Raw genomic sequence first — 15819 nt, 5'->3', positions numbered from 1 at the left:
TGGAGGGAAATTTGCAGTTTTCCTCTGAAACCATGCCAGAGTTCAGTGATTCGTGAAAGATTTACTGCTAATGCTTCCACAATCTCTATTGCTATATTTTAGAACCCTAGGGTGCAGTTCATCTGGTCTGGGCGACTTGTGTATCTTTAGGCCTTTCAGCTTTTTGAGCGCCTTCTCCCACGCATTCACTTCACTCGCTTCTCAACACCTAACACATTGCTAGTGTCTTCTACAATGAAGACTGATGAAAATTAGTCATTTAGTTCATCTGCCCTCTCCTCGTCCCCGTTATTACTTCTCCAGCCTCATTTTCTCGCAGTCCCATGTTGACTCTCATCACTCTTTATTTTTTGTGTTCTTGAAAAAGCTTTTTCTATCCACCTTGATATTGTTGATATTGAAAATGTGGAACCTGATAACGAGCTGATGGGTGGGTGAAACTATATAGAGGAGGGGATAGGCAGTTTTAAGTCAAGGTTGAAACTGAGATGCATAGGTGATGGGCAAATAGAACCAAGTGGGAAGTGGTAACAGATCAAGTTGATGGGAAGAATGGAAAAGATGAATAAAGAGAGAATCTCATAGGTGGGCAGTTAAGAGTAGGAAAGGAACGTTTGGATATGGGTGTGAGTTAAGAGAGATGAAGTATAAGGTATTACTTTGTCATGGTTGTTTAAGAGATTTGTATGTTTGTATCTATAACTTGCTGCTTTCATTTATCTCCAATAGTTTGTCAATGACTATTGAATTCTTGTTTACATTCAAATATAATAGTTAAACTATACAAGTATCTTCATCTGATCAATCATTATTGAGTTGGATTTGCTTAATTTGAATAGTCAATATGAAAATCTTATTTTAAATAAAATGTACTCAAATGTGCGGTTGATTATATTAATCAACATCATTGTTCAACATATGCTGGCTGTATTTGATATTTAATATCAATTGGAATTTATTTGTGATTAGAGATGGAGATTTTTATGATCTCTTAACCTCATATCGAATGCAGTTCAAGTTATTCTCTCCTCCACCTCTTTTTCTCCCCCCCCCTTAGTGCACAACTGCCCCTGGCTAAATGGCAGCCATTACTATGCTTGCTACCTGAGACTTGGGAAAGCTGTGCATCCAAATTCAAATTCAGTCACCTATATCTTCCTTCACATCTAACACATGACATTGTGCTAAAGTGGCCAGCTAGGATGTCTGAGTGCACACTTTCATAGATGTCATCTGCACATCAAGCTGTGGGGCAATTCATTATCAGCTTTGAACCAAGTTTCTGGCGTAACAGCGCACAGGTCTGTGGAGGGCAAGGGTTATTGCATATTCTGGATACAGTTGCAATCTTGGTAAATGCTGAAACTCTTGTTCTTGGGAGCGCATCCTATGTGATAAGCAAGATACTGGTATAATTTGTGTTGGGTGATACTGGCAAGTCAGTTACCTATCTATCTTAAACATGCAAGCATTGAATGTTTTTCATGGATTATGGGACTGAGAGTACATGTGGAGAGGGGTTGTAATGAAAAGATATCTTCTGAAATTATAACTGTTCATCTCTCTCCACAGATGCATCCTGGCCTGCTGAGTATCTCCAGCATTTCCTGTTTTAATCTAAGGTTCATAAATTTCTGCTGTTTGAGGGCTTCACCAATTGTGTTCACTGAACAATAATGATCCAGTTTGTTTTCATCTTTTTTTGATGGTAGTTCACAAAACATGTTGCAATGGTAATAACAAACAACAGGAATTCTGCAGATGCTGGAAATTCAAGCAACATACATCAAAGTTGCTGGTGAATGCAGCAGGCCAAGCAGCATCTATAGGAAGAGGCGCAGTCGATGTTTCAGGCCAAGACCCTTCGTCAGGTCCTGACGAAGGGTCTCGGCCTGAAACATCGACTGCGCCTCTTCCTATAGATGCTGCTTGGCCTGCTGCGTTCACCAGCAACTTTGATGTATGTTGCAATGGTAATAAGTTCAAGTGCTGGTTAGTCATTGGAGTTCAATGTACTTTCTTGCATTTTTCTAGATTTTGGCTATTACAAAAAACATTAATTAAACTGGAGCAGGACAGACAGACAAAGGCTGTAACTGTGGCATGTTGCCCATCGCAGCAATTGCAGGAAGAAATGAGCAGCAAGATTGCAGCTTCCATCATTAACAAAACTTTTTTTTCCTCCCCATAGGAATTATAATTGGAAAAAGTTGAAGGACTCTCATCATAATAGAACTTCCGCTTTTTACAGAGGTGGTTGAAATAATCTTCATTAGCTGGCTTACCTGTATTAAACCAACAATGCCTGCTGCCCCAGTTCTGCAGCCTGTACTTAAGATGAAAGTTGATGAACTCTTCCTGTGCTGGTTGAGTGAGACAACCACACAGTCCATGCTAAAGGATTACCTGAAGCAAATAGAAAGTGGAGAAACAGTTGATATAGGTATTGGTGATGCAACATATGAACAAACTCCAACTGGAAGCAATAATAATAATCATTCTGAGTACATATTGGGCTACTCAAAATCCCATTTGGTGACTTCTAAGTACTGCTCAAGTACTCCATCACAAATTTCTTCTGCTCTCCCATCTGGTACATGTACAAGTCCCAGAAATGGATTAAATTCCCGAACACCACGGAGATCATCAGGCACTAAAACAGTAAGTTTTTTTTTTACACTATTTGGAAATGTATTTGAAAGTTCATGTGGAGTGGGGTTGAAAATGTAATTGTATAATTACTGAACTAATGTTTTGCCTAGATTTTCCTCCATGGCTTAGTAGACATATGAAATGATAGATTGAGTATAGTGTGCAGAAAACTACTGTTTTATCCCTAATTTTGTGCTAAATTAGTATTGCAGCAAGCTGTGGCATCTGAAAGGTGGATTAGAAGAAGAGAACAAGACCAGGCCACTAGGAAGGTCAAGACCATGGGTCCCTGAGCTTAGAGAAATTTGGAAAGAATTTGTGCATTCCCTGGTTATGATGGTGGAAAGGAGTAAACAGAAAATCAGAATCAAAAGGAAGTGTGAGTGGGGATGTAGAAGTGGAAGAAGCTGTGGAGAATATATGGTCAAGAATGAAGAAATTGTAATTCCTATGTGGGTATGGGATCCAGGGGAAGGTTTATCAATGACTGACAAATCTTGAATAAATTGATTTACTTGGGCTGAAGCCAGAGAGGCCAATGAGAATAATTGAAATATGGTATAATTTTTGTGCTCTCCTATTCAGTGATATTTAATTGTTTTTTTTTGACATTATCAATTATTTATTATAGAATATTTTAAAAAATTCACACACTCCTCTCCCAGGTTTTGTTTCAGGCCATTTTGTCTTTCTGTGGATGCTGGCTGACCGGCTGAGTGTCTCAAGCTTTTTCCATTTTATTTCAGTTTTCCAGAATCTGCAAATTGATTTTCTGTCTAATTGCCGAAAGAGATTTGTACTCGGGTTGTCAAATCCTGTTGTGATTAAATGTAAACATGCCATTTGAATTCCGCATTTAGTACACCTTATCCAAGTTGATGTGCAAAAGTCTTAGGCACACCTCAGGTTTTTTTTAATATAAATTTATTTTTATTTTTTATTTTTTGCCCTCTACATTAGTGCATCAATAGAAAAGAAAAAAATATAGATTTCCAAACATCCATTTTTCAAAAAATGAAATGTAAGAGAAATTTTTGTATTTTGTTAAAGAAAGTAAGATATTAAATAGTAGTCTATAATTTTTCAAATAAAAACCTGATTACTTTCTAGGTGTATAGCCTAATGCATGATTAAACAAAGGTAACAAACAGGATATATTGATCAATGACATAATGAGTTGAATGAACTAAACTGACTTTCTGAAACAGAAATGGCTGTAGAAGGAATCATGGGCAAAGGACAACCAAACTAAAATGGAAGATGTGGCAAGTGTGACAGTTTAACCTTAATCATTAATTCTTACACCTTGGCTAGAGTGAGCATAGCATGCAAAACACAAGGTGGCCATCCATTATCAGCAAGGCCTCTCCCATGCAGAAACTTCAATGTGTTGTTCAAGATCTTTTGAAGAAGTGCAAATGTACAGGCAAAGTTGAGGACCAGAAACAGTGGTTGGCCTCGGAAACTGAATGTAGCAGACGAGAAACACATCAAACTGACGTCCCTTCTAAATCGGAAGAAGTCCAGCACTGCTATCAGCTCTGAACTCTCAAAACCACTAGAATATCTCTGCAGTTGGGAGAAAGTAGTCATGGAAGAGTTACTGCCAAAAAGCCATTCTGAAGTGGAAACAGATTCACCTGGATACAAAAACACAAGGACTGGGGTGCTGAACAATGGCAGCATACGCTCTGGACTGAAGAGTCAAAATTTGAAGTTTTTGGCGCAAAGAGGAAGCAGTTTGTCTGCAGAAGAACTGGAGAATGCTACATGGATGAGTGTCTTTAGCCAACAGGGAAGCACAGTGGAGATTTCCTGCAAGTTTAGGACTACATTTCTGCAAATGGAGTTGGTGATCTGATCAGAATTATTGGAATTCAGAGAGTGGTTGGTGCGTGGAATGCACTGCCTGAGTCAGTGGTAGAGGCAGATCCACTCGTGACGTTTAAGAGACTACTAGACAAGTATATGGAGGAATTTAAAGTGGGGGGTTATCTGGGAGGCAGGGTTTGAGGGTCGGCACAACATTGTGGGCTGGAGGGCCTGTAATGTGCTGTACTATTCTATGTTCTGTGAATCTTCAATATTGAGAAGTATAAGCAGATTCTCATCTATCATGCAATACTATAGCGAGGTGTATGATCGGTCCCAATTTCATTCTGCAACAGACGATGACCCAAAACACATGGCCAAGGTCATAAAAACTACCTTCAGCAAAAAGAACAAAAGTTCTGCAAGAGATGGTATGGCCTCCATAGAGTCCTGATCTTAACATCTTCAAGGTGAATAGATCCATCTTCAAGGCTGTCTGGAATTACCTAGAGAGACGGAAGCAAGCAAGACAGCCAAAGTCTGCAGAACTGTAGCAAGTTCTTCAAGATGCTTTAAACAACCTAGCAGCTGATTTTATAAAACTACACAACAATGTACCAAAGAGAATTGATGCAGTTTTAAAGGCAAAGGGTGGTCACACCAAATTTTGATTTAGTTTTTTGCTGTTCATTGCTCTTTATAGTAAATTTTTGGATATTAGATTAGATTACGAGGACACTCAGTCCTCGTTTATTGTCATTTAGAAATGTATGCATTAAAAAATGATACAATGTTCCTCCAGAGTGATATCACAGAAACACAAGACAAACCAAGACTAAAACTGACAAAACCACATAATTATAACATATAGTTACAACAGTGCAAAGCAATACCGTAATTTGATAAAGAGCAGACCATGGGCACGGTAAACAACAAAGTCTCAAAGTTCCGATAGCCGCCTCATCTCACGCAGACGGTAGAAAGGAGAAACTCTCTCCGCCATGAACCTCTAAGTGCCTCAATCTTGCCGATGCCGCACCATTGGAAGCACCCGACCACAGCGGACTCTGAGTCCATCCAAAAACTTCGAGCCTCCGACATCAAGCACCGAGTGCCATCCTCTGCTGAGTGCTTCAACCCCTCGCCGGCCGCCAAGCAACGAGCAAAGCCAAGGACTCCAGACCTTCCCCTCCAGAGATTCTGCATCACACAGTAGCAGTGGCAACGAAGCAGGCATTTCAGAAGTTTCTCCAGATGTTCCTCCGTGCTCTCAGATCTGTCTCCATCAAATCAATATTGTACATGGCACCCTACTTGACAGATAACAGATGTCACCACTGGAGTGGCCACTGCAAGCTGTGTCATGCCGCCATCTTCTCCTCCCGCCTATTAGAAGCATTTTATTATTTTTGAAAGCATTTTTGCTGCACAGAATTTTTGTTACATGTGCCTCAAAGTTTTGGACAGTACTGTGGATTGTAAATGGTTGGGGCCCTTTTGTCTTACAAGAGTATTTCTGTTCAGCCACAACAAAAACTTGGGAATATGTGCATGTGAGTGTGTTATAGACCACACTTGGAGTATTGTGTACAGTTCTGGTCACCCTGTTATAGGAAAGAGAGGTTAAAATAGAAAGAGTGCAGAAAAAGATTTGAGGATGCTGCCAGGACTAGAGGGCCTGAGACATAGAGAGGTTAGCTCAGCTAGGTCTTAATTCCTTGGAACATAGGAGAATAAGGATGACCTTAAAGAAATGTTGAAAATTATGACAGGCATAGATAATCTTGTATGGTGCAGTCTTTTCTCTAGTGTAGGGTAGTCAAAATTAGAAAGCAAAGGTTTGGGATAAGAAAGGAAAAATTTTAAAGGCACCTGAGGGTCAACGTTTTCATGCAGGGTATGGTGAGTAAATGGAATGAGCTGCCAGAGGAAGAGGTTGTGGCAGGTACAATAACATTTAAAAGATATATATACACCGGTAAGTGGATAGGAAAGGTTTAAAGTAATATGGGCCAAGCAAAGCAAGTGGGGCTAGCTGGGTCAGCATTATGATTAGCATGGACTATTTGGGCCAAAGGGCCTGTATCCATTCTGTATTACTCTGACTCTGTATTGGCTACTATTAAGAAATAATCCATGGTTCACAATTCTATTGATAAAATTCTGACAAAAGGCTTTCAAATGTGATAATTTAAACAATCTTTGTGAACTTGATAGTTCGTTGCTAAGTAAAAGCATCAAGGGCTTTGGAGCAAAGGTGAAAAGATGTAGTTGATCAACCATGATCTAATTGAATGGCAGAGGAGGCCTGAGGGGCTTGATGGCCTTCTATACCCATGTTCTTACAAATTGAATTGTATGTTACTGGTGGCTTGGGATCATGATGACATAAAATTAATTGTTAATGGGCATTCCATGAATCCTTTCCTACATATCAAAACTTTTATTCATGAAAAACTGGCAGTGCTGTCCCTCGTGGCCAATAAATCTATGCATGGAAGCACTATTCTCCTTAATCTTTACGTTTAAGATACTGCTATTTCCTGTGGGTTCTGGGATATTGGAATCCTGTCAGTATGATTGGACAAGTAGAAGGCAATGGGCAACTCCATTGAATTTAAATGAGGAGCCCCCTCCAGTAACATTTGCTTTTAAGGAGCAAGAAGGCTGCGAGTGGAATGGCTAAGGATTTCCGGAGCAAAGGCATTTTACTACTCAGGGTAAAAGAGAGGCAAGACTGCACAGGCACGTGATGTCAGCCAGTAGAGCAGGAAAAGTTTAAAAAGAAGACCGCCATATCCAGCAGGCAGATGAGTGAGAGCGTAGCAGAATGATGGGGCTTTGGCTCAACGGGCTTAGGCGGTAACGAGGTGAGGTAGGTTTCCCTGTGTTAATTGCAGAAAGGAAGTAATATGTGTGTGAGGCCAGTTTTCTGTGCTTGGTGTCAGATGTGGGAGGTCCTGGAGTCTCCCAGTCTCCCGGATGGCCATATCTGCACCCGGTGTGTCGAGCTGCAGTTCCTCGGGGACCGCGTTAGGGAACTGGAGTTGCAGCTCGATAATCTTCGTCTGGTCAGGAGTTATAGGCAGGTGGTCACACTGGGGCCATGGGAGACAGACAAGTGGGTAACAGTCAGGAGAGGGAAGGGGAAGAGTCAGGTACTCGAGAGTACCCCTGTGGCTGTCCCCCTGAACAATAAGTACTCCTGTTTGAGTACTGTTGAGGGAGACAGCCTACCTGGGGGAAGCAATAGTGCAGAAGGGTAGGGAAGGGAAGAGGAAGGCAGTAGTGATAGGGAACTCTATAGTTAGGGGGTCAGATAGGTGATTCTGTGGATGCAGGAAAGAAACTCGGATGGTAGTTTGCCTCCCAGGTGCCAAGGTCCGGGATGTTTCAGATTGCGTCCAAGATATCCTGCAGTAGGAGGGGGAACAGCCAGAGGTCGTGGTACATATTGGTACCAATGACATAGGTGGGAAAAGGGAAGAGGTCCTGAAAACAAACTACAGGGAGTTAGGAAGGAAGTTGAGAAGCAGAAGCGCAAAGGTAGTAATCTCGGGATTACTGCCTGTGCCACGCAACAGTGAGTATAGGAATAGAATGAGGTGGAGGATAAATGTGTGGCTGAGGGATTGGAGCAGGGGGCAGGGATTCAGATTTCTGGATCATTGGGACCCCTTTTGGGGCAGGTGTGACCTGTACAAAAAGGACCAGTGTAAACATAACTTTGCTGGATCAAATAACGACAGCACAAAAAGATTGTTACTTTTCACCTGTTTATTTCTTCGCGCTCATCCAGCGAGTGAACTTGGACACGACATCAGGGAGAGACTCTTTCTCATCTCCCTGGCGGTTCTACAAGTTCACTGCCTGATGTCAGAATTGTCAGAAGTTATAAGGCTACCGATACAAAAGAACAATCAGTTTGATAACTATTCCGGTCAAGTCAATGGACTATTGATACAGAGAACAATCAGTTTGATAACTATTCCGGCCAAGTCAATGCACTATTGATACAAAATTACAATCAATTTGTTAGACACTCCAGCCACCTTAATTAAAGAAAAGAATGTCCTAGCTGGTTTACTGGAGCCACAACTTAATTACAAAGATAAGAACATCCGTCAAATTTGTGCTTTAATTAAGAAGGGAATGTTCTGTCTAATTTCCATCAGGTACTGCTTTTTGTCAAAATCAAAAGGTGTGAAAAGCCCAGAGACATCTTATGAGGATCTGGGCGAACTTTAATTCTTATCTTGCTCCAAAGGAGGCAGCTGTGAGACATTATTCAAACACACTGCAGTCACAGACGTAGTCAGTACTTAATCCATTGTTTATAGGAATCTTAAGAATCCCCCATTCCCTTAAACTTTATCAGGGTTGCACTTGAACCCCGGGGGGGGGGGGGGGGGACAATATCCTTGCAGGGAGGTTTGCTAAGGCTACTGGGGAGAGTTTAACTAGAATTGTTGGGGGAGTGGGAATCAAACTGAAGAGACTGAGGAAGAGGCGGTTGGCTCACAAATAGAGAAAGCTTGGAGACAGTGTGTGAGGGAGGATAGGCAGTTGATAGAGGAGGGACGTGCTCAGATGGGTGGTTTGAGATGTGTCTATTTTAACGCAAGGAGCATTGTGAACAAAGCGGATGAGCTTAGAGCGTGGGTCAGTACTTGGAGCTATGATGTGGTGGCCATTACTGAGACTTGGATGGCTCAGGGACAGGAATATTTACTTCAAGTGCCGGGTTTTAGATGTTTCAGAAAGGACAGGGAGGGAGGCAAAAGAGGTGGGGGTGTGGCACTATTGATCAGAGATAGTGTCACAGCTGCAGAAAAGGTGGACGTCATGGAGGGATTGTCTACGGAGTCTCTGTGGGTGGAGGTTAGGAACAGGAAGGAGTCAATAACTTTACTGGATGTTTTTTTATAGGCTGCCCAATAGTAACAGGGATATCGTGGAGCAAATAGGGAAACAGATCCTGGACAGCTGTAATAATAATAGAGTTGTCGTGATGGGAGATTTTAATTTCCCAAATATCGATTGACATCTCCCTAGAGCAAGGGGCTTAAATGGGGTGAAGTTTGTTAGGTGTGTTCAGGAAGGTTTCTTGACACAATATGTAGATAAGTGTACAAGAGAAGAGACTGTACTTGATTTGGTATTGGGAGATGAACCTGGTCAGATGTCAGATCTCTCAGTGGGAGAACATTTTGGAGATAGTGATCATAATTATATCACTTGATGAATTGAATATTGTATCATTTCTTAATGCATGCATTACTAAATGACAGTAAAAGAGGACTGCATGTCCTCATAATCTTAAAAAAAATAATTCTATCTCCTTTACAATAGCATTAGAGAGAGACAGGAACAGACAAGTTAGAAAAGTGTTTAATTGGAGCAAGGGGAACTGAGGCTATCAGGCAGGAAATTGGAAGCTTAAATTGGGAACCGATGTTCTCAGGGAAAAGTATGGAAGAAATGTGGCAAATATTCAGGGGATATTTGTGTGGAGTTCTGCATAGGTACGTTCCAATGAGACAGGGAAGTTATGGTAGGGTACAGGAACCATGGTGTACAAAGGCTGTAATAAATCTGGTCAAGAAGAAAAGAAAGGCTTGCAAAAGGTTCAGAGAGCTAGGTAATGTTAGAGATCTAGAAGATTATAAGGCTAACAGGAAAGAGCTTAAAAAGGAAATTAGGAGAGCCAGAAGGGGCCATGAGAAGTCCTTGGTGGGCAGGATTAAGGAAATCCCCAAGGAATTCTACAAGTATGTGAAGGGCAAGAGGATAAGATGTGAAAGAATAGGACCTATCAAGTGTGACAGTAGGAAAGTGTGTATGGAACTGGAGGAAATAGCAGAGGTACTTAATGAATACTTTGCTTCAGTATTCACTATGGAAAAGGATCTTGGTGATTGTAGTGCTGACTTGCAGCAGACTGAAAAGCTTGAGCATGTAGATATTAAGAAAGAGGATGTGCTGGAGCTTTTGGAAAGCATCAAGTTGGGTAGGTCGGGGTAAGTTGTCGGAACAGGATGAGATGTACCCCAGGCTACTGTGGGAGGCGAGGGAGGAGATTGCTGATCCTCTGGCGATGATCTTTGAATCATCAATGGGGACAGGAGAGGTTCCGGAGGATTGGAGGGTTGCAGATGTTGTTCCTTTATTCAAGAAAGGGAGTAGCGATAGCCCAGGAAATTATAGACCAGTGAGTCTTACTTCAGTGGTTGATAAGCTGATGGAGAAAATCCTGAGAGGCAGGATTTATGAACATTTGGATAGGTATAATATGATTGGGAATAGTCAGTCTGGCTTTGTCAAGGGTAGGTCGTGCCTTACGAGCCTGATTGAATTTCTTGAGGATGTGACTAAACACATTGATGAAGGAAGAGCAGTAAATGTAGTGTATATGGATTTCAGGAAGGCACTTGATAAGGTACCCCATGCCAGGCTTATTGAGAAGGTAAGGAGGCATGGGATCCAAGGGAACATTGCTTTGTGGATCCAGAACTGGCTTGCCCACAGAAGGCGAAGAGTGGTTGTAGACGGGTCATGTTCTGCATGGAGGTCAGTGACCAGTGGTGTTCCTCAGGGAGCTGTTCTGGGACCCTTACTCTTCGTGATTTTTATAAATCACCTGGATGAGGAAGTGGAGGGATAGGTTAGTAAGTTTACTGATGACACAAAGGTTGGAGGTGTTGTGGATAGTGTGGAGGGTTGTCAGAGGTTACAGCGGGACATTGATAGGATGCAAAACTGGGCTGAGAAGTGGCAGATGGAGTTCAACCCAGATAAGTGTGAAGTGGTTCATTTTGGTAGGTCAAATATGATAGCAGAATATAGTATTAATGGTAAGACTCTTGGCAGTGAGCGGGATCAGAGGGATCTTAGGGTCCGAATCTATAGGACACTCAAAGCAGCTGCACAGGTCAACTCTGGTTAAGAAGGCATATGGTGTATTGGCCTTCATTAATCGTGGAAAGGAATTTAGCAGCCAAGAGGTAATGTTGCAGCTATATAGGACCCGGGTCAGACCCCACTTGGAGTACTGTGCTCAGTTCTGGTCACCTCACTACAGGAAGGATATGGAAGCCATAGAAAGGGTGCAGAGGAGATTTACAAGGAAGTTGCCTGGATTGGGGAGCATGCCTTATGAAAACAGGTTGAGTGAACTCGGCCTTTTCTTCTTGGAGCGACGGAGGATGAGAGGTGACTTGATAGAGGTGTACAAGATGATGAGAGGCATTGATCATATGGATAATCAGAGGCTTTTACCCAGGGCTGAAATGGTTGCCACAAGAGGACACAGGTTTAAGGTCGCAAACTCAATGAAATCTACAGATGCTGGAATTTCAAGCAACACACATAAAAGTTGCTGGTGAACGCAGCAGGCCAGGCAGCATCTCTAGGAAGAGGTACAGTCGACGTTTCGGGCCGAGACCCTTCGTCAGGCCTAACTAAAAGAAGAATGAGTAAGAGATTTAAGAGGGGGAGGGGGAGATCAGAAATGATAGGAGAAGACAGGAGGGGGAGGGATGGAGCGAAGAACTGGACAGTTGATTGGCAAAAGGGATATGAGAGGATCATGGGACAGGAGGCCTAGGAAGAAAGAAAAGGGGGAGGGGGGAAGCCCAGAGGATGGGCAAGGGGTATAGTGAGGGACAAAGGGAGAAAAAGGATAGAGAGAAAAAGAATGTGTGTATCTAAATAAATAAATAACAGATGGGGTACGAGGGGGAGGTGGGGCATTAGTGGGAGTTTGAGAAGTCAATGTTCATGCCATCAGGTTGGAGGCTACCCAGACAGAATATAAGGTGTTGTCAGTAGAGGTGGCCATGGATAGACATGTCAGAATGGGAATGGGACGTGGAATTAAAATGTGTGGCCACTGGGAGATCCTGCTTTCTCTGGCAGACAGAGCATAGGTGTTCAGCAAAACGATCTCCCAGTCTGCGTCAGGTCTCGCCAATATATAGAAGGCCACATCGGGAGCACCGGACGCAGTATTTCACCCCAGCCGACTCTCAGGTAAAGTGTTGCCTCACCTGGAAGGACTGTCTGGGGCCCTGAATGGTAGTGAGGAAGTGTAAGGGCATGTGTGGCACTTGTTCCGCTGAAGGTGCTGGGGAGTAGGTACAGAGGAGATGTCGGGTAAGTTTTTTTTACTCAGATTGGTGAGTGTGTGGAATGGGCTGCCGGCAACGGTGGTGGAGGCGGATACGAAAGGGTCTTTTAGGAGACTTTTCGATAGGTACATGAAGCTTAGAAAAATAGAGGGCTTTGGGTAAGCCTTGTAATTTCTAAGGTAGGGACATGTTCAGCGCAACGTTCTGGGCCAAAGGGCCTGTGCTGTAGGTTTTCTGTTTCTATGTAAAACTAGTGAAATTTAGCATTTTTGTTGCATCTTCAAAAGGAAGAAGTTTGCAGGGAGAAGCAGCATGGCAGTCAGCATTATTGTTATTTTCCCATGTAATTGCGTTAAAAGTTAATTATAATCCTCTTGCACTTTCTCTGGGATGTACTGTTGAACAAGATTAATGCATTCAATAAACAAAAAAATTTACTTTGGTATTGGGGGTGATTGTTAGATAGGGTAAAAGAGGAATAGGAAGGATAATTCCCTCTCTTCACAAAAATGGAGATTTATTGGATTCTGTGAAACTTTAAGCAGTTCTTGCATATATTGTAGCTATCAACAACAAAAGATACTTAAAGGTGGCATTAATCATGTTAAGCAGCATTAAGAAGCCAATCTAACTGGGATCCGGTGTTGCAATATGTTCTGTTGTACTATAGCAGAAATACAGAATATAGTGATAGTTTAGAAGAAAAGACCTGGCTGGTGGCGCAGTGGCATCAGCGTCGGACTTCGGGACGAAAGGTCCTGAGTTCAAATCCAGCCGGCTGCCCTGCACGCTTTCCACCCGTGCTGGGTTACGAGCTGGTGATCTCTTTGGAAACGCTCCCGGCAGAAGGCAATGGCAAGTGGCACTGCTGTAACTTGCCTCGTACGCGGTTCCCCACTATGTCAGAGAGGCGTGGAGGGAAATCGTCTGCTAACCAGAGAAACTCCGGATGCGATGTACCTTTCCTTCCTTTCCTTGAGAAGAAAAGCAATACAGGACAATTATAGGATCAATTTAGGATCTTCACGTCCTACATTTGGGGAAAAAAACACTGATCCGGGAATTGTTGTCCTTTTTGTACATTTTTATTTTCTTGCTTTTCCCACCCTCTCTTTTGAGCCTTACTCATTTAAAGACTAAATTATTTTAAGCCATTTATATTAATTGTGTAATCAGTTACACTTGTATTTTTGGCAAGATCTTGTTAGTGTCCACTTTAGATTTGTCCAAGTATGCATCCAGATGATGATGAAAGTCTACCTCCTTTTATTTGGTAGCTAATGAACTAAAATGGCTTGTAATCAAATTGTCAACGATACTTTAATTGGAGAGGAAGTCTCCTATAATTACTGGCTGTTAATCAAGTGCCTACTAATGTTAAGTTTCTGATAGCAGCTGATATCTCCTTTTCAGAAGCAGATAGTCTGTTTTCCAGGAAGTGCTTCTTAAGTGTGTTGGAAATGTAGAACTCTTAAACAAAATGCAGAAGATGGCTTAATCTTCTAACAAATTGAGCGTTTTGCCAATACAAGATGCTAAATGTTGAGTCAAGGCAGGCAGATTCAGTTAAAATATGGATCAGCAATAATCTTTCTGAATACTGGAGAGAGCTTAACAGGAAAATAGCCTACTCTTCACACTCAGTAATTCAATTACTAGACTATAAACAGTTCAAGATTATTGAAACTGTTTTGAATCTTTCCATTCTAGCTGTGGAATTTAAATTTGAAAACCTCAAAATAGGGCTTAATATCGCCAGCATATGTCATGAAATTTTGTTGACTTTGCAGCAATGTAATACATAATAATAGGGGGAAAAAATGACGGAGCCTTGTGCCCAAGATGGCGTTAAGTTTACAACTCTTTGCAGCTTACCTCAATCCTGTGCAGTAACTGCACTCCCCCCCCCCCCATAATAGATGGTGATGCAGCCAGTTAGGATGCTCTCCAAAGTACATCTGTAGAAATTTGCTAGTGTTTTTGGTGATGTACCAAATCTCTCCAAACTGCTAATGAAATATAGTTGCTGTTGTGCCTTTGTAGCTTCATTGATATGTTGGTTCCAGATTAGATCCACAGAGATATTGACACCCAGGAACTTAAAATTGCTCACTCTTCCACTTCTGATCTCTCTGAGGACTGGTGTGTGTTCCCTCGTCTTGCCCTTTCTGAAATCCAATTTACTGACGCTAAGTTGCTGTGATACCACTCAACTAGCTGATCTCGCTCCTGTATGCTCGCTCATCACTTTTTGAAAATCTGCCAACAATGGTTGTATCGTCAGCAAAGTTATAGATGCCATTTGAGCTGTACCTAGCCACACAGTCGTGGGTATAGAGAGAGTAGAGCAGTGGGCTCAGTACACATCCCTAATTGTCAGCGAGGTGAAGATGTTATTTCTGATCCGCACAGATTGTGGTCTTCCAATTAGGAAGTTGAGGATCCAGTTGCAGTGGGAGATACAGAAGCCCAAGCTCTGGAGCTTTTCAGTCATAACTGTAGGAACGATAGTGTTAAGTGCTGAGCTGTAGTCAATAAATAGCATCTTGGCATGGGTATTTGTATCATCCAGGTGATCCAAGGCCCCATGAAGAGCCAATGAAATTGTGTCTACTATTGTGACAATGGGCAAATTGCAGAGAGTCCAGGTTCTCTCGATGCGCTTCATCACTGTAGATGTGAGTGCTACTGGATGATGGTCATTAAGGCAGCTCGCCCTACTCTTAAGTATAATTGCCCTTTTGAAGCAGGTGGGAACTTCTGATTACAGCAATGAAAGCTTAAAAATGTCCTTGAACACCCCCTCCAGTTGGTTGACACAGGTTTTCAGAGCCCTACTAGGTACTTCTTGGGGGCATGTCGCCTTGCGAGTGTTCACCCTCCTGTAAAGATGGCTTGAAGTAAGAAACTAGAACATTGGCACTATCAGATTGTCGTCTGCTTTAAAGTAGACATACTGTTTCATTATGGTTCTTCATGCGAAGAAATCCTGATCGTTTTACTCACATGGTTCCTAAAACAGCAATATGGTTGATATATTACTGCTCTCTGCACGGGTTTGACAAGATGTTTAATTTAGGGATTAGGGATTAACAATGAATGGCAAATTAGCCAGCAGATTTCAGTTTTGAATAATAGGATAAAAAATATTGGAGACATATTTGCATTTAGAAAGGAAGTATTTGAAGTTTACTTTTTGGAGAGTTTTGAGAACAATTCAGCTGAA

The 15819-nt window shown here is 42.0% G+C and overlaps 1 protein-coding gene across 2 annotated transcripts in view; it reads left to right on the top strand.

The window, feature by feature from the left end:
• Positions 1-15819, top strand: part of ppp2r3b (protein phosphatase 2, regulatory subunit B'', beta) — a 111794-nt gene that overhangs the window by 6277 nt on the left and 89698 nt on the right. For both annotated transcript variants that reach the window (XM_063052940.1, XM_063052939.1), the window contains exon 2: positions 2192-2661. In XM_063052940.1, the coding sequence (XP_062909010.1) occupies positions 2302-2661 (360 nt within the window). In that variant the 5' untranslated portion in view covers positions 2192-2301. The remainder of the gene's footprint in view (positions 1-2191; positions 2662-15819) is intronic.

Source organism: Mobula hypostoma, chromosome 7 (assembly GCF_963921235.1).
Source record: "Mobula hypostoma chromosome 7, sMobHyp1.1, whole genome shotgun sequence".
In the NCBI taxonomy this organism is placed as follows: domain Eukaryota; kingdom Metazoa; phylum Chordata; class Chondrichthyes; order Myliobatiformes; family Myliobatidae; genus Mobula; species Mobula hypostoma.
The sequence above is the reverse complement of the archived record's forward strand: the minus strand, read 5'-3'. Positions and strand labels throughout refer to the sequence as shown.